We start from the raw sequence: 18,551 nt of genomic DNA, 5'->3' as shown, positions 1-18,551 counted from the left end.
CCTGCTTGGGTGGACAGTGCCACTCCCAGAATACATGGGTAAGACATGGACACTTCCTAGGAATTAATGGTCAGGGAGGCCCAAGAGGTCTCCAAGTCAGCACAGGCTGTTCTCATTGCCCCTGGCCCCACCACACAGTATTACAAGACTCTAAACATTATTGCTGAAGGCACCATACAGAAATAAATCTCAAACCAAGCGGGAAACTTCCTAATGCTGGCTAGCTTTCAGAGTGCCCGGAGGTGCTATGCAGGGTGCTGGAAAGGAATCAATGGCCCTAACCAGCTGGGCCTTAATAACCAGCTGGGCCTTAATGCTGCAGCACTGACCTACCACAAAAGAGACGCCTGCTGGTCTAACAGTGGCCTGGGATAACAGCTTTCTGGTTGGATTCAAGGCCTGTTCCACAAGAGGGAATTGAATGCCTGGTGCTTAACCCTTGTCAAACGTTCATGACTCAGGAGCTCAGAGGCCTTAGGATAGAAGCTGCCACTACTATTCTGATAAATGATCTTGCTGTCAAAATGCTGCCTAAGTACCTATGTATATGATCATATATGCATGAAATTCTCAAGAATATATAAACACAAAGTCAAATCCAATTTGCTTTTAAACTGTTAGAATCAGAAATATCTCCTTTTCCATTGTTTACTTTGGGTTTGTTTTTGTTGTTGGTTTTTTTGTTTTTTGTTTTTTTTTGTTTTTTTTGTTTTTTTTTTTTTTGAAACTGAGCTTTGCTATATGGACCAGGCTATTCTCTTATTTGTGATCTTCCTGCCCATACTTCACAGTGCTGGGATTTATAGATTGAAGCTAGCATGTTTAGCCCAAGCCAAGGATAAAACACAGCAGCTGATAAATATAAGAGCAAAAATAAAACATAAGACCCAACTATAAGCAGAAAGTCTGACAAAATATAATTACTTTATGTTTTTCTTCAGGGTTTTTTCCAGTTTCTTCACTTGTTGTTTATAAAGTCTTAATTCATGTTCTGTGGGCCTGTAGAGGAGACATCATGATGAATACATTAAATGTATCAAAGAGAGAAAAACACATACTAAACAATAAATAAAAAATTATCATGTTATCAATAAACATTAAACTATTTTAATTAAACCTTATGTCTATTGGTATTCTGCCTGCAAATCTATCTGTGTATCACTTGTGTGCCTGGTGCCTGTGAATGCCAGAAGCAGCACTGAATCCTATGGGAATGGAGTCCAGATGCTTGTGAGTTCTGGGAATCAAACTCCAGTCCTCTGGAAAATAGACCGTGCTCTCATCTGCTGAGCCGTCTCTCCAGCCCCTTATTAAATCTTTAACTCTTAGGTGTTTACTAGGCATTTTGATTTCATTCTGTATAATTCCTTAAAGTTACTACTCACTTTTGAGATGATATGTATCTTGTCTATGGTATACCCATCTATCACCTAGTTTGTTTATATTTGGATATTAACAAAGGATATTAAATCCTTTTTACACTAAAACTTGTTTTCTTCTGTGCTGGTTGGCTTTTGTCAACTTGACACAAACCTAGATGTATCTGGGAAGATGAAATCTTTTGGTTTCTTTGAGACACAGTTTCTCTGTGTAGCCCTGGTTGCTCTAGAACTTGCTCTGTAGACCAGGCTGACCTTGAACTCAGAGATCCACCTGCCTCTGCCTAGACTAAAGGCAGTGTACCACTGCACTGGAAAAACAAACAAACAAGCAAACAGCACCTAAGTAAAACTGACCCGCAAGCAAGACTTTGCAGATGATAATTATGTGGGAGGGCCCAGCCCACGCCTGAGCCCAAGGTCCTAGAAAGCAGTCTGAGCAAGCCACGAGGAACAAAGCAGTAACCCCGTAATTCCATGGCCTCTGCTTCAGTTCCTGCCCCAAGGCTCTTACCCTGCCTTTCTTGGATGGTGGACTCTAACCTGTACAGTGAAATCAACCCTTCCCTCCCCAGCTTGCTTCTGGCCATGTATGTGTTTTATCCCGGCCAGAGAAACCCTAGCTCTGACACCCTAGCTATAACGTCACTCCTGTCTCTCTCACAGGTTACTGCTGTCCTGAACTTAACAGTTCATGATTCCCAAACATGAAGTTCTTACTCCATCTTTCTGTGGTCCACAGGAAGTTTTCAGACTTTATGCTATGAGTCCGCCACATAATTTTTTATCATTAAGTTATAAGTCTTTCAGAGCAGGGAGGTTTGTTTTGGTCATTGTTTTATCCCAAAACTTGGGATAATTTCTGGCTTACAATAAAAGGTATTGAGTAAAATTAAAGTTTTATCAATGCTCATTCCAGGTAACATACCACCACCAAGTAGTATTTTCTTTTTATAATTATGCTGTCTATTTTCTGTAACAGAAACAATTGACTTTTTTGCTCCTATAACCACAGGGTTAAGAAAAAACAGCTAAAAGTAATTTTGGAATGAGAAACCCACTGAAATTGAATGTGTTATAGAAAGTAATCATAGAGTATAACATTTCAAAATCATTAGGTTACTAAAATTCAAATGTTTTCACCTGAAAAATAGTAAACATTTGAAGTAACTGATGTTAATTAGTTTGACGTAAGTATTCCACACTATGTTCCTAAATCACATAACTTTGTATCCTGTGACAACTACAACTATAATTTGTCAATTTTTAATTTTAAAAATTAAAATTAAAAATGTTATGTGAAGTTATAAAGATAAACAAGAAACACTGTGATTCATTTATACACTATCTAAGAAAGAAAAAACACACCAGAGATTGTCTGAGGTAAAGATAAGTATGTGAGGATAAAACTACATAAACACAAAATCCGGGGGAGAATTTTCTCAGTGGTGACCGTTCACAAGGGTCAATATATATCAACACTTTCAAACTGTGTATAATATATTGTGCATCAACCATACATGACTGCAGCTAGCTGTGACTGTGTTTGTGTGTGTGGATATGAGCAGGTGCATGTTTGCATACAAGTACACATGCGCATGTGTGTGAATATGTGTGAAGACCAGAGATGGCATCGGGGATCATTTTCATTGCTGTCTATCTTAGTTTTGAGATATGTTTTCTCACTGGACATAGTGTCCATCAACTGGCTAGGCTGGCTGGCCAGCCAGTGAGCTCCAGGAATCTGCCAGTCTTCACTCCTGCATCCAATGCTGCAATTACAGGTACACGCTGCTACAATTTGCCTTTTCACAATAGTGCTAAAGATCTGACCTCAAGCTCTCACATGCTTGCATAGCAGACAGTTTTCCAAATGAGAAACCCTCCAGCCCTCACTACAGCTAATTTTAAAAGAAAAACTAAACATAGACTGAACCTGGGCTTCGAGAGACAGCTAAGTCTGGAAGAGTGGCATGCAAACATGGAGACCAGAGTTCAAACCCAAGAATCTACTAAAAAGGCATGAGGGCACACACTTGTAGTCCCAGCCCTGGGAATGAGGTGATCCCACAGGCAGATCTCCAAGGCTCATTAGCAAGGCAGCCTGGTCTAATTAACAAGCTCCCAGCAGGTCTTAAGGAGTGATCCTGTCTCATAAAGCAAGGTAGGCAGCTCAGGAGCACAGATGTGCACACTCAACTTCACACCCACATAAACACAAACAAAGAACCCAAAACCCTGAATCTCCTCAAAGGTCTTAGCCAATTTTATCCTAACATGGATTCCTGTTTTCTTGCTCCCCTTGCTTCCCTATGGATTCTTACTGCGGTCACCATTTGCCAGGACATACGACCAGTCAAAGGGAGCACAGGAGGGTCAGGTGCTCGGGTTCAGTTCTGGAGAAAGGGGGCAGGAATGACTCGTCTGACATTCTAAGCATTTCTCCCACCTGTTTTCCAGATCTTTCTGGAGGCTCAGCTTCTCACCTACCAGCACGTCGATCCTGGATTTGGATTCCTTGAGTTGCTTCTGTAACGACTGCAATGCATTTCACAGTAAAATAAGGAACTCTCTTAGGGGATTATTTTGCTTTATGAAAAGGTATTTGTCAGTGCTCTGGTCTCCATACCATCAGAACGCCTTTATAATTTGGTGAGGCACCCAGGTTTGTGAAGTCTTTTTCTTCTGACTGACTGTCTTCCTCAAACTGCCTGTGGGAAGACAAACACACTACATCTTGTGGGACTTTCTCCTCAAAGAGAACATGTAGCTAGCAAAACTGAAGCCAATTCAAGGGATTTAATAACTTAAACATGGAAATCCCAGGTTCCCACTTGTTCTACAAAGAATAGTATCACATCACAGTAGCTATCTAATCTTAGAGCAGTATGTTTACTAACTCTTAGAATGTGTGAGGACCAGAAAACTTTGTCACGGGACACAAGAGTGGATGAAAAATACTTGAATGAACAAACAAAATATAAATGGAACATTTCCTGGTCTTTTTAAAAACACACTGTACACATACTGTTGATTCCTAATACTACTTCCAAGTCTTAATAAAAAGACTGAAGAAAAATTGTAGCGCGTAAGTGGCTAACAGTGCAGTGCACAGCACCTCATTTACCCTGCGCTTCAAACTTCTGCGATTACAACAGAAACTTAATGTATAAATATAAAAATAAAATTATATTATTTATACCTTTGTATATGAAGTTTTCTAAGTTTACATTCATAGTAATCAATTAGACACAGCAATCTAGAAAACAAAAAATATGTTCAGTTAGTTTCAAAAGGTAGTATTTACCAAACTTCCTACATAATTTCAAATTACAAAGATAAAAATACAGACTGGGGATGGAGAGATGGCTTAGCAGTTAAGAGAGCATACTGCAGGGCTAGAGAGACTTGCTGCTCTTTCAGAGGTTTAATTTCTAACCTACACAGTGACTCACAATCATCCCTAACTCCAGTTCTAAGGGATCCAATGCTTGCTTCTGGACTCCACAGGCACAGGCTCACATGTGGTACATACATATAGGCAAAACACTCATACATAGAAAATACATTTTAACTTTTTTCTTTAAGACTTATTTATTTATGTGTGTATGTACAACTTGTGTTCAAGTGCCCAGGGAGGACCAAGAAGGGCATCTAATCCCCTGGAGCTAGAGATACAGGCAACTGTGAGACACCACGTGGGTGCTGGGAATAGAACCCTGGTTCTCTGCAAGAGTACCGAGTACTCCCAACCTCTGAGCCACCCCTCCAGGCCTAAACATTTTTTAAAGTATATACTACTCTTGCAGAAGACCCAAGTTCAGTTCTCAGTACACATAGGGTAGGGCAAAGCCACTGTAACTCCAGCCCTGGAGGTTTCCAATGGCTCTGGAAGCACATATACCCACATACATGCATACATACACATTACTCGAAATCAAATCTTTAGCACGGATTGTCTGGCAAACTTAAAATTTTTCAGTAATTCTTGCCAGAAACAAGTATTGCACTGATCTATATCTATATATCTTCTATTACTATATTTATAAGCATGTTTCACTTTATTAAATACATAGTCTTCCTGTCCCAACAATCCTATCTCTGGCAATCTCCCTCATAAATATCTGCCCAAGGCTCAATGGTTAAGGGAACTTGCTTCTCTTACTTGGGACCTGGGTTTGATTCCAGCATACCATATGGACACACACACACACACATACACACACTCAGGTATGTGCACATACTTGCACACACACAAAACTGATAAGTATTTTTTGTTTAGTTTGGATTTTCTTTTTTGAGATAGGTTCTCACTGTATGGCCCTGGCAGGTCTAGAACTCAGCGATCTATCTATCTGCTTCTCCCTCCCAAGTGCTGGAATTAAAGGCATGTGCCACTATACCTACCCATCCATAGTTAATATTTTAAAAATAAATGTCTAGACCCATTCCTCAAGGAGTTGGAGAGATGGTTCAGAGTCTAAGAGCACTGGTTGCTCTTTCAGAGGACAAAGGTTTTATCCCCAGCACCCACAAGATGGCCTACAACTAACTGTCTATAACTCCAGTTCCAGGGGTGTCTGACATCCTTTTCTGGTCACTGCAGGCATGTGGTACATATAAATACATGCAGGCACAACACCTGTATATATAAAGTTTAATAAATTAATTACTCAAAATACTCTTAAAATTATATTCACACACACATGCATGCACAATACAAATATGCACGCGCACGTGTACACACACACACACACACACACACACACACAAAATGATGAACTAGAAAAAAAAGGGGAAAAGGAGATTTCTATAGCAAAAGATCTAACCACCCTCAAGAAAAAAATTAGCTGAAAACAATCCATCTAGCTCCATTATCGTCTTATGTACTAGGCATTACTGTTTATCCAAGACTGAGTGAGGGACTCTTCTGCAGAGATGGGCAAACACTCTGTTCTGAGTGAGGATGCGCTCTTCCTCCTCTTTGGCAAGTCTGTGGATCTCCTTTTGCAAAGAAGCAATGGTCCCCTCTTGCTCCATTCGGTTTTTCTTATATTGCTGGCATTTCATCTGTAAGAACATTGTAAAAGTACGATTATGATCAGACATGTAGGACACGCTGTCTCCTTATACCTGTGTCACCATCTCCACTGAGCTGTTTCATTCAGTAAGTAGCATCAAGCCTGTTTAAAATTGATGCAAGGAATATTACTATGTCACAAACGTGAAAACATATAAAATAAGGGAACTATGTTGACTGCATGCATTCAAGGTTAAATAATCAGTAAGGGTTTTAAGAATTCATATGAAGGGGCTGGAGAGATGGCTCAGCAGTTAAGAGCACTGGCTGTTCTTCCAGAGGTTCTGAGTTCAATTCCCAGCAACCACATGGTGGCTCACAACTATCTGTAATGGGATCTGATGCCCTCTACTGGTGTATCTGAAGACATCTACAATGTACTCATATATAAAAATAAATTTTTAAAAAAGAATCTATATGAAGCCAATATAATTTATTTTAATAGATTTATGAGATTTATGTAGTCCAGGCTGGCTTCCATCTTGTATACTAATATATCAGCCTCTAATTGCTAGGGTTTTGTGTGCACTATTCTCCCTAACTTATATCTAGGTTTAGATAAAAACAATAATCAGGAAGAGACATATATTAAAAATATTTTTAAAAAACCCCCAAAAGAAAATTTAAAAATCAAAAATGATCTGTAGATCACAAATGATGTAGTCAGTTGAGACATCCAGGAAAAGGGGGAAGACTATAAATCCAGAATAGGTCCATAACCAGGAATAATCAGTATGTGCCTTAGATTTATTAAAAAAATATATCACTTTTAAAACAAAACACTCATGGCCAAGTACATGCTCATTTGTCCAAGGCATCAAATTTATTGAAAATTAGCAACCTTCAAAGGGGTAATAGTCTTAGTTGCTGGCAATATACCCTCTCCTAGTGACCATGAAATATACAGTAATCCATTCTTTACCTTGGCTCTCCATGAAACCAGGCATGACCTCAATAGCTAAGTGGTGAACATGCCAGTGTGTAAGTCGGCCAAAACCTAGAAGTAATCATTGAGATGGATAGTGTTCTTGGCATATATTCATTAAACAGTGATGAGATTCATTTGTGTATCATGTATTCTGACAATGCTCACCTCTGTATCTTCATATCTTTCCTTTTCTTCTTCCCCACTGTTTTTCATTCCCCCAGTCTGGCTTCAACTTTCAAGACATGCATGCATACATGCACGCATGTACACTGCAGTAAGCATAGATGTGCAAGTGTCTATGGTACGTTAACCTAGTCTTTGGAGTGTACCCAGGAAGTATACTGGTAGTATAACTGGATCATATGGTAGTTTAAGTTTGTTGAGGAACCTCCACACTAATTTCTATCCCCTTTGGTAAAGGTTCTCTTTTTTTCAAATCCTCATTATCACTTGTTGTTACTTGCTTTCTTAATTACTGGTATTCTGACTAGAGTAAAATACAATCTCAATGTGGTTTTAATTTGCATTTCCTTGGGGGCTAAGAGTGTTGACCATTATTTGTCTATTTATGGGTCACTGGACCATCAATCTTTTGAGAAAAGTCTGCTCATTAATTAGGCCATTTATCAACTGATTGTATTTTGTTTTGTTTTGTTTTGTTTTGTTTTGTTTTGTTTTGTTTTGTTTGTTGTTGTTGTTGTTGAGGCAGGGTTTCTCTGTATAGTCCTGGCTGACCTAGAGCTCACTATGTAGACCAGGCTGGCCTGGAACTCAGAGATCCTCCTGCCTCTGCCTCCTGAATGCTGGGATTAAAGGCGTGGGCCACCACTCCTGCCTGCATCTTTATATATTGACAGCTAGTACAGTTTTCTCTCCTTCTACTGGTTGTCTTTTTACCCTGTTGCTTGGTTCCGTTCCTGTGGAGAGGCTTTTAAATTCTTGATATTATTTCATGAGCTATTGGAGTCCTTTTCAGAAAGTCCCTGCCTATGACCATATTTTAAGAGGTTTCTCTGTTTTTCCCCCACAAAAAATTTCAATTTGAAGTATTACATCTTGAATTGATTTTTGTATGGGGTAAGAGATAAGGATCTAGTCTCATTTTTTTACATATGGATATTCATGTCTCCCTGTACTGTGTTGAGATGCTATCTCTTTCTCAAATGTAGTATTTGGCATCTTTGCCCAAAATTCAACTGGCTGTAAGTGTTTAATTCTCGGTTGTGTATTCTATTTCTCTGATACATTTTATGCCAGCAACACCAAACTGGTGTGTTTTTTTAAAAGAATTATTTATTTTATGTATATGAATACACTGTAGCTGTCTTCAGACACACCAAAAAAAGGGCATCAGATCCCATTACAGATGGTTGTGAGCCACCATGTGGTTGCTGGGAATTGAACTTAGGACCTCTGGAAGAGCAGTCAGTGCTCTTAACCACTGAGCCATCTCTGCAGCCCACCAAACTGTTTTTGTTACTATAGTTCTGTGGTTCTAACTGGAAACCAGAATAGTACTGTAGTGGCTATTCCTGGTTGTCAACTTGACAATATTTGGAATGAACTACAATTCGGAATTGGAAGGCTCACCAGTGACCCTTATCTGGAGGCTTGGAGATCCTTATCTGGATCTTGGTTTGAAGATCTTGAGCCATAGTGGCTATGGATTCCAGAAGATTGAATCTCCGAGTTAAGGAACACACCTTTAATCTGGGCTATGCCTTTCATCTGGGATTAAAGGTGTGGTGGAACACACCTTTAATCTGGGCTACACCTTTTGCTGGAGACAATATAAGGACATTGGAAGAAGGGAGTCTAGCTCTTGCTCTTGCTCTTGCTCCTTCGCCTGCTTGCTGCGTGAGACTGAGTAACTGCTAGATCCTTGGACTTCCATTCACAGCTGCGACTGAACCATTGTTGGGAATTGGGCTGCCGACTGTAAGTCATCAATAAATTCCTTTACTATCTAGAGACTATCCATAAGTTCTGTGACTCTAGAGAACCCTGACTAATACAGAAGTTGGTACCAGGAGTGGTTCTAGAGTAACAGAAGTACAAGGATGAATCTTTTAAAATTCTGGAATTGGCTTGTTGATCCACCAGCACTTTCAACTATTGAAACCTCTCCAGATTCTCTCCCTCCTGGGAGCTCAGAGAATTTTGAAGACCCATGGTTGAAACTATATTCCGAACTTAAAGAAGCTAATGCCCTTGATTTTCTTAATGAATTAGGTGATTCAGTGCACAAAGCTTTCTACAAGATGGGGAAAAAATCGAAAAATGATTTTACTGGCTGGCTGCTCTTAGTATCTGTGGAAAAAATGATGAATGAAAGGAAGGAGTTGTGTGATAAAATCGAAAGGCTCCAGACACAAGTAAACGATCTAAAAGTTGCTAAGTGTGTCCTTGAGGAGAATCTTCTCTCTTGTAGCAATAGAGCTCAAGTTGCAGAAAATCAAACAGAAACTCTCATTGTAAGGTTGGCTGAACTACAGCAAAAATTCAAGTCTCAGCCTCAGAGTGTGTCGACAGTTAAAGTAAGGGCTCTAATTGGCAAAGAATGGGATCCTACAACATGGGATGGGGATGTGTGGGAAGACCATGTTGAAGCTGAGAATTTTGAATCCTCAGATTCTCAAGGGTTTGCCCCACCTGAGGAAGTAGTACCCTCAGCCCCACCTCTTGAAATAATGCCTTCCCCACATGAGGAAATTAATTTTGCAGAGTCTGCTCACGGCCCACCAATAGTTTCTTCTAGACCTGTAACCAGACTCAAAGCAAAACAGGCTCCTAGAGGGGAGGTAGAAAGTGTAGTCCATGAGGAAATTCGCTACACTACTAAGGAGCTTAATGAGTTTGCTAATTCATTTAAGCAGAAACCTGGTGAATATGTGTGGGAATGGATTTTAAGGGTGTGGGATAAGGGTGGAAGGAACATAAAACTAGAGCAGGCTGAGTTTATTGACATGGGTCCTCTGAGTAGAGATTCTAGGTTTAATACGGAAGCTCGCATAGTTAAAAAAGGTGTCAAAAGTTTGTTTGAATGGTTGGCTGAGGTGTTTATCAAAAGATGGCCTACTGGAAATGACTTGGAGATGCCTGATATTCCATGGCTTAGTGTTGATGAAGGGATTTTAAGACTTAGGGAAATTGCAATGCTAGAGTGGATATATTGTGTAAAGCATAATTGTCCACAATGGGAAGGTCCAGAAGATATGCCTTTCACCAGCTCTATAAGACGCAAATTGGTGAGAGGGGCACCAGCACATTTGAAGGGTTTTGTTCTTTCCCTTTTCCTTGTGCCAGATCTTAGCATTGGAGATGCTTCTGCTCAATTAGATGAATTAAATTCACTGGGTTTAGTTGGATTCCGAGGTAACAAGGGCCAGGTGGCAGCATTGAATCGCCCGAGACAAGGTGATTCTAGTTATTATAATGGACAGCGTAGACAAAAGAATGTTTATAATAACATACCCAGTAATGGTCAGCACAGGAGAGGTGAAATTTATAATGGCATGACTCGGTTGGACCTTTGGTACTGGCTAACCAATCATGGTGTTTCCAGGAATGAAATACATAGGAAGCCTACTGCATATTTGTTTGATCTGTATAAGCAGAAAAATTCTCAAACAAATGAAAGAAAGGCTACATTAGATCGTGGTAAACAGCAATCTCGGCCAGTGAATCAATTTCCAGACTTGAGACAGTTTGCAGATCCAGAACCCCTTGAATGAAGGGGTGGCCAGGTTCCGCTGAGGAAGGATCTTGATAAGACACTCAAAGGTTTTGCTGTTACCCTTTCTCCAGTTCTTCCCCAGAGGGACCTACGGCCTTTTACAAGGGTAACTGTACACTGGGGAAAAGGAAATAATCAGACTTTTCGGGGTCTGCTGGATACTGGTTCTGAGTTGACACTGATCCCAGGGGATCCCAAGAAACATTGTGGCCCTCCAGTTAAAGTAGGGGCTTATGGAGGGCAGGTGATTAATGGAGTTTTGACTGATGTCCGACTCACAGTAGGTCCAGTAGGTCCCCGGACACATCCTGTGGTGATTTCCCCAGTTCCAGAATGTATAATTGGGATAGATATACTCAGAAATTGGCAGAATTCTCATATTGGTTCCCTGAACTGTAGAGTGAGGGCTATTATGGTTGGAAAGGCCAAATGGAAGCCTTTAGAGTTGCCTTTGCCAAAGAAAATAGTGAATCAAAAACAGTATCGTATTCCTGGAGGCATTGCAGAAATTACTGCCACTATCAAGGACTTGAAAGACGCAGGGGTGGTGGTTCCCACCACATCTCCGTTTAACTCTCCTATCTGGCCAGTGCAGAAAACAGATGGATCATGGAGAATGACAGTTGATTATCGAAAACTAAATCAGGTAGTAACTCCAATTGCAGCTGCTGTACCAGATGTAGTTTCGTTACTTGAGCAAATTAACACATCTCCTGGCACCTGGTATGCGGCTATTGATCTGGCAAATGCCTTCTTCTCAGTACCTGTCCATAAGGACCACCAGAAGCAATTTGCTTTCAGTTGGCAAGGCCAACAGTATACCTTCACAGTTTTGCCTCAAGGATATATTAACTCTCCTGCCCTGTGTCATAATTTAGTTAGAAGGGATCTTGATCGTTTGGATCTTCCACAAAATATCACATTGGTGCACTATATTGATGACATTATGCTGATTGGACCAAGTGAGCAGGAAGTAGCAACCACTTTGGACTCATTGGTAACACATATGCGTATCAGAGGATGGGAAATAAATCCAACCAAAATTCAAGGACCATCTACCTCAGTGAAATTCTTAGGAGTCCAGTGGTGTGGGGCATGCAGAGATATTCCTTCTAAGGTGAAAGATAAGTTATTGCACCTGGCCCCTCCTACAACCAAGAAAGAAGCACAACGTTTAGTGGGTCTATTTGGATTCTGGAGACAACACATCCCTCACTTGGGTGTGTTACTTAGGCCTATTTACCAAGTGACTCGGAAAGCTGCTAGCTTTGTGTGGGGCCTGGAACAGGAGAAGGCCCTTCAACAGGTCCAGGCTGCTGTGCAGGCTGCTCTACCACTTGGACCATATGACCCAGCAGACCCGATGGTACTTGAGGTGTCTGTGGCTGATAGAGATGCTGTTTGGAGCCTCTGGCAGGCCCCTGTAGGTGAATCACAGAAAAGGCCTTTGGGATTTTGGAGCAAAGCTCTACCATCATCTGCAGACAACTATTCTCCCTTTGAAAAACAGCTCTTGGCCTGCTATTGGGCCTTAGTGGAAACTGAACGTCTGACAATAGGACACCAAGTCACTATGCGACCTGAATTACCCATCATGAGCTGGGTACTATCAGACCCTGCAAGTCATAAAGTGGGACGTGCACAGCAGCAGTCTATTATCAAATGGAAGTGGTATATACGTGATCGGGCCAGAGCAGGTCCTGAAGGCACAAGCAAGTTACATGAAGAAGTTGCTCAAATGCCTATGGTTTCTACTCCTGTTACAATGCCATCTGCTGCCAAGCATGCACCTATAGCCTCATGGGGTGTTCCCTATGATCAACTGACCGAAGAGGAGAAGACTAGAGCCTGGTTTACTGATGGCTCTGCACGTTATGCAGGCACCACCCAGAAGTGGACAGCTGCAGCATTACAACCCCTTTCTGGGACAACCTTGAAAGACACAGGTGAAGGGAAATCTTCACAGTGGGCAGAACTTCGGGCAGTACACATGGTATTACAGTTTGTTTGTAAGAAGAAGTGGCCAGATGTACGATTATTCACTGACTCATGGGCTGTAGCCAATGGATTGGCTGGATGGTCAGGGACTTGGAAAGATCACAATTGGAAAATTGGTGAGAAAGACATCTGGGGAAGAAGTATGTGGATAGATCTCTCCAAATGGGCAAAGGATGTGAAGATATTTGTGTCCCATGTAAATGCTCACCAAAAGGTGACTTCAGCCGAGGAGGAGTTCAATAATCAAGTGGATAAGATGACCCGTTCTGTGGACAGTCAGCCTCTCTCCCCAGCCATCCCTGTCATTGCTCAATGGGTACATGAACAAAGTGGTCATGGTGGTCGAGATGGAGGTTATGCTTGGGCTCAGCAACATGGGCTTCCACTCACCAAGGCTGACCTGGCTACAGCTGCTGCTGATTGCCAGATCTGCCAACAGCAGAAACCAACACTGAGCCCCAGATATGGCACCATTCCTCGAGGTGACCAGCCAGCAACCTGGTGGCAGGTTGACTACATTGGACCACTTCCTTCGTGGAAAGGACAGCGTTTTGTTCTTACTGGAGTAGATACTTATTCTGGTTATGGATTTGCCTTTCCTGCACGTAATGCCTCTGCTAAAACCACCATTCACGGACTGACAGAATGCCTCATCTATCGTCATGGTATTCCACACAGTATTGCTTCTGACCAAGGAACTCATTTCACAGCCAGAGAAGTACGACAGTGGGCTCACGATCATGGAATTCACTGGTCTTACCACATTCCCCATCATCCTGAAGCAGCTGGGCTGATAGAAAGATGGAATGGCCTTTTGAAGACGCAGTTACAGCGCCAATTAGGTGGTAACAGCTTGGAAGGCTGGGGCAGAGTTCTTCAGAAGGCAGTATATGCTTTGAATCAGCGCTCGATATATGGTACAGTTTCACCCATAGCCAGGATTCATGGGTCCAGGAATCAAGGGGTGGAAAACGGAATAGTTCCACTTACTATCACTCCTAGTGACCCTCTAGGAAAATTTTTGCTTCCTGTCCCCATAACTCTAGGTTCTGCTGGCTTAGAAGTTTTGGCTCCAGAGAGGGGAGTGCTCCTACCAGGAGCTACAACAAACATTTCATTGAACTGGAAGCTCAGACTTCCCCCTGGTCATTTTGGGCTTCTAATGCCCTTAAACCAACAGGCTAAAAAAGGAATAACAGTGTTAGGAGGGGTGATAGATCCAGATTACCATGGGGAAATTGGATTACCTCTTCACAATGGTGGTAAGCAAGATTATGTCTGGAGTGCAGGAGATCCCTTAGGGCGTCTCTTAGTACTACCATGTCCTGTGATTAAAGTCAATGGGAAACTACAACAGCCTAATCCAAGCAGGATGACAAAGGACGCAGACCCATCAGGAATGAAGGTATGGGTCAATCCTCCAGGAAAAGAGCCAAGACCTGCTGAGGTGCTGGCTGAAGGTGAAGGAAATACAGAATGGGTAGTAGAGGAAGGTAGTTATAAATACCAATTAAGGCCACGTAACCAGTTGCAGAAACGAGGATTATAAAGTAATATGAATGCCCATTGTAAATTTACTAATGCGTTTGCGATTGTACGAGGGATAGTTATATCATGTTAGGCGTATTTACAACCTTGTTATTGTTTCATGTGAACATGAGATATTATTTGTGTCAAGTTGACAAGGGGTGGATTGTAGTGGCTATTCCTGGTTGTCAACTTGACAATATTTGGAATGAACTACAATTCGGAATTGGAAGGCTCACCAGTGACCCTTATCTGGAGGCTTGGAGATCCTTATCTGGATCTTGGTTTGAAGATCTTGAGCCATAGTGGCTATGGATTCCAGAAGATTGAATCTCCGAGTTAAGGAACACACCTTTAATCTGGGCTATGCCTTTCATCTGGGATTAAAGGTGTGGTGGAACACACCTTTAATCTGGGCTACACCTTTTGCTGGAGACAATATAAGGACATTGGAAGAAGGGAGTCTAGCTCTTGCTCTTGCTCTTGCTCCTTCGCCTGCTTGCTGCGTGAGACTGAGTAACTGCTAGATCCTTGGACTTCCATTCACAGCTGCGACTGAACCATTGTTGGGAATTGGGCTGCCGACTGTAAGTCATCAATAAATTCCTTTACTATCTAGAGACTATCCATAAGTTCTGTGACTCTAGAGAACCCTGACTAATACAAGTACTATCTCCAGCATTGTTACTTGCAGCCAGAACTGCTCTCACCATCAAGGGCCTTAACTGTTACCTTATTCATACTAGGGCTGTTTATTCCATATCTGTGAAGACTGTCTTTTGAATTTTGATAGTTGTTATAGAAATTGCTTTTGGTAATAAAACCACTTTCTAATTCTGTCAATCCATAAACTGTGAACAGGAAGACTTTCATCATATAGTGTCTTTTTCAATTTATTATTTTTATTTTAGTGTTTCATTTTTCATTATATGGCTGAGAACTCAGTGGGTCAGGAGGACCTGCACGTTGAGTCTCCAAACCCACATAAAGCCAGATGCAGTAGCATCCATCTCTATTTCCGCCATACATATGGCAAAATGGGACCAAAGGCAGGAAAATCCCCAGAAGCTCCCAGTCCAGGTAATCTATGCTCTGTACAAAACCCACTATGATCTGCTCACAGGGCTTTACTGCACATGGTTCAAGGTAATATAACCATAGAAAGGGAAATATGATATCTATACTGGCCACTGAAACCTCTACATAGGGTACTAAGATTCATAATGGGAACTATGACCTCATAGGGCATAATGAAATCAATACATTTCCAATATGAGCGTTTAACAGGTAGAAATGGGTCTCTACACGTGAGCATTACGACTCCATATAAGACATTATGAGCTCTGTAAGGAGGACACTGTGAGCGCTAAACAGCACAGGGGACTGTAATCTACATATAAGACATTGTGACTTTTATTAAAGAGGCCCTTATGACATCTATAAAGTGTCCTAAGAGATGAACATACATGCAATATGAGATCCCTGCCAGGACTGTGTGCTGCATATAAGTGTACTGGGAGATATACAGAGGAGACTGTGGCATCTCTACAGAACCTTGTAAGCTTATATAAGGATGCAGTGTGGTCTACATACTCCAGGATGAGCTCTAAATCACACGCACTGTGAACTCTATTCAGGGCACTAAGAGCTCTGTACAGGGCACTTGGGGTCCATCAAGGATACTATGAGCTCACAGATATCATATGTCCTTTAATCAAGACCATCCTGAACTATTCAGGGGTACACTATGAGTTTATAAAGGACACTATGAGTTATATAGATACATTATAAGTTCAATACAAATCAGACACACACACAAAAGGAGAGGTGAGTGTGTGTGTGCACTGTAAGATGTGTACTTGGGATTATAAAGTCTAAACAGATACATGATGAGCTTTAGTCATACGTGATATAAACTCAGTGGAGATGTATTGAATTCTACACAGGTCACTATCATGGCAATGAACTCCATACAGGTTCACTATGAGAAATGCACAAGGCACTATGAGACTTGAACAAGGCTGTCTTAGCTCCATGCAGAGTACTCTGAAATCTTTAACAGTCTTTATGGGCTACAAAAAGAATACTACAAATTATGTACAAGATGAAGTCTGATCTGGGAGTGCTACATAAGTGGACTATGAGTTCTACAGAGAATTCCAGGAGCTTTCCACATGGCCTATGACCTCTAAATATGGTAGTATGGATACTAAAAAAGGTGTACTCTGAACTTCATGCAGTTGAAATGAGCTCAACCGGTGGCACACAATATACTCACCAGAGGGGCACTACGGGTTCTACATAACGCCATGCACTTTATTATATAGGTGTATTTATATATTAAGCTCCATTGGATAAATTGTGAAATCTATTCATGTTTCCAATAGCTAAGACAACTCTGTTGTCTTAGGGTTACTATTGTGATACAACATGATGACCAAGAACACCTTGGGGGAGGAAAGGGTTTATTTGACTTATATTTCCACATCATAGTCAATCACAGAGGGGAGTCAGGACAGGAAATCCAACAGGCAGGAATCTGGAGTTAGGAGCTATGCAGAGGCCATGAAGGACAGTTGCTTACTAGTTTGCTTCTATGGCTGGTTCAGCCTGGTTTCTTACCCAGGACCTCCAGCCTATAGGTGGCCTCACCCATCATGGGCTGGGGCCTCCAACATCAATCACCAATTAAGAAACTGCCCCCACATAGAGGTGCACTATAAGATCTACAAAGGACACCATAAACTCCAAACAAAGCATTATGGGCTATATGAAGGCACTGTGTGCTGTGTACCGGGCAATATATGCTCAATACAGAGCAAGAGTTGTATTCTGGGTGTTATGACATTATTATGTATACACTGTAGTAGGATTTCTTTGCAGATAACTGACTTCTATAATATTCATTATGGGATATACATAGAGTATTATAAGGCATTTACAGAGAAATATGAGCTCATTGCAGGCCAATTTGAGATCTATTTCAGGCACTATTACCTATATACAGGACACAGCAGCTCTAAACATGGTACTATGTTTGCTATAAAGTAGACTTAGATTTACAAGTGCAGGAAGAATTCCTGTGCAGATATAATGAGCTATGCAATAGTGCAGTGTGAGATGGTGAAAGGCTCAATGGTTTAGGAGCACTTCCTAATCTTCTACAGGAGTTGAATTCAGTTTCCAGCACCCATAAGCTCCTGTAACTCCAGTTCCAGGAGACCTAACACCCTCTTCTGGCCTCCAAAGGCACCCATACATTCATGGCATACACTCACATAGACACATACATGAATCTTTTAGGAATCCTCGTGAAACTACAACATGCAGCCACATAGATGAATCTCAAAATGGGGTACTAAATAGAAAAGATCACCTATTAACATCCCTGGCCTATGCCAATGCTGACTGTTTTCTTCTAACAGCTTCTACTTCAGAGCATTTGGATTCCCTTGACCTCTTTGCCACAGACATACAACATGGAAGGCACATGGAAACTGGGACTAGGATGAACTGTTCCAACACTAACCATCAGAAAACAATTATACCTATATAATTCAATACAATACCTGTAACATTTTATATTCCTTTTGAAGGTCTTTTATTCTATTTTGTTGCTGGCAAACCCTGTTTAGGGATTCATCTTCCAATTCACCAATTTTGGATTTCACACTGTCCATAATCTGCTGCAGGTCATTGGCTCGCTGTTCCTGGTGTGCCGCTCGGTTCTGTTCTAGCTGAAGTTCACTTCTAGTTAACAGACACAATTCCTTCCCTCAGTGTCAAAATAAACCAGATCATACATGCCATGTAACAGCTTACTTTCCCAAAAGTCTTCACATTCTTAATATTTCTTATTTTGCTTTGGTGCCAAGAATCAAAAATTAGCATTATTAGCACTGA

General features: G+C 41.3%; 1 protein-coding gene across 20 annotated transcripts in view; it reads right to left on the bottom strand.

Annotated features, from left to right (window-relative positions):
- Positions 1 to 18,551, bottom strand: part of Cep70 (centrosomal protein 70) — a 142,296-nt gene that overhangs the window by 43,853 nt on the left and 79,892 nt on the right. For 12 of the 20 annotated variants that reach the window (XR_003947992.1, XR_003947993.1, XR_003947990.1 and 9 more), the window contains 6 exons: positions 18,218 to 18,398; positions 6,280 to 6,449; positions 4,582 to 4,638; positions 4,009 to 4,090; positions 3,829 to 3,917; positions 925 to 999 (listed from right to left, as the gene is read on the bottom strand). Coding sequence is in view for 14 of the 20 variants with exons in the window: in XM_030244537.1 (XP_030100397.1) it covers positions 925 to 999; positions 3,829 to 3,917; positions 4,009 to 4,090; positions 4,582 to 4,638; positions 6,280 to 6,449; positions 18,218 to 18,398 (654 nt within the window). In the remaining 6 variants the exon portion in view is untranslated. Of the gene's footprint in view, positions 1 to 924; positions 1,000 to 3,828; positions 4,091 to 4,581; positions 4,639 to 6,269; positions 6,450 to 7,381; positions 8,057 to 18,217; positions 18,399 to 18,551 lie in introns of those variants that run through there. The other 8 variants (XM_017313546.2, XM_030244539.1, XM_030244541.1 and 5 more) reach the window with 5 other exon arrangements.

This window comes from Mus musculus, chromosome 9 (genome assembly GCF_000001635.26).
Source record: "Mus musculus strain C57BL/6J chromosome 9, GRCm38.p6 C57BL/6J".
Classification (NCBI taxonomy): Eukaryota; Metazoa; Chordata; class Mammalia; order Rodentia; family Muridae; genus Mus; species Mus musculus.
Note: the sequence above shows the minus strand (reverse complement) of the source record. Positions and strands in the feature narration are given on the sequence as shown.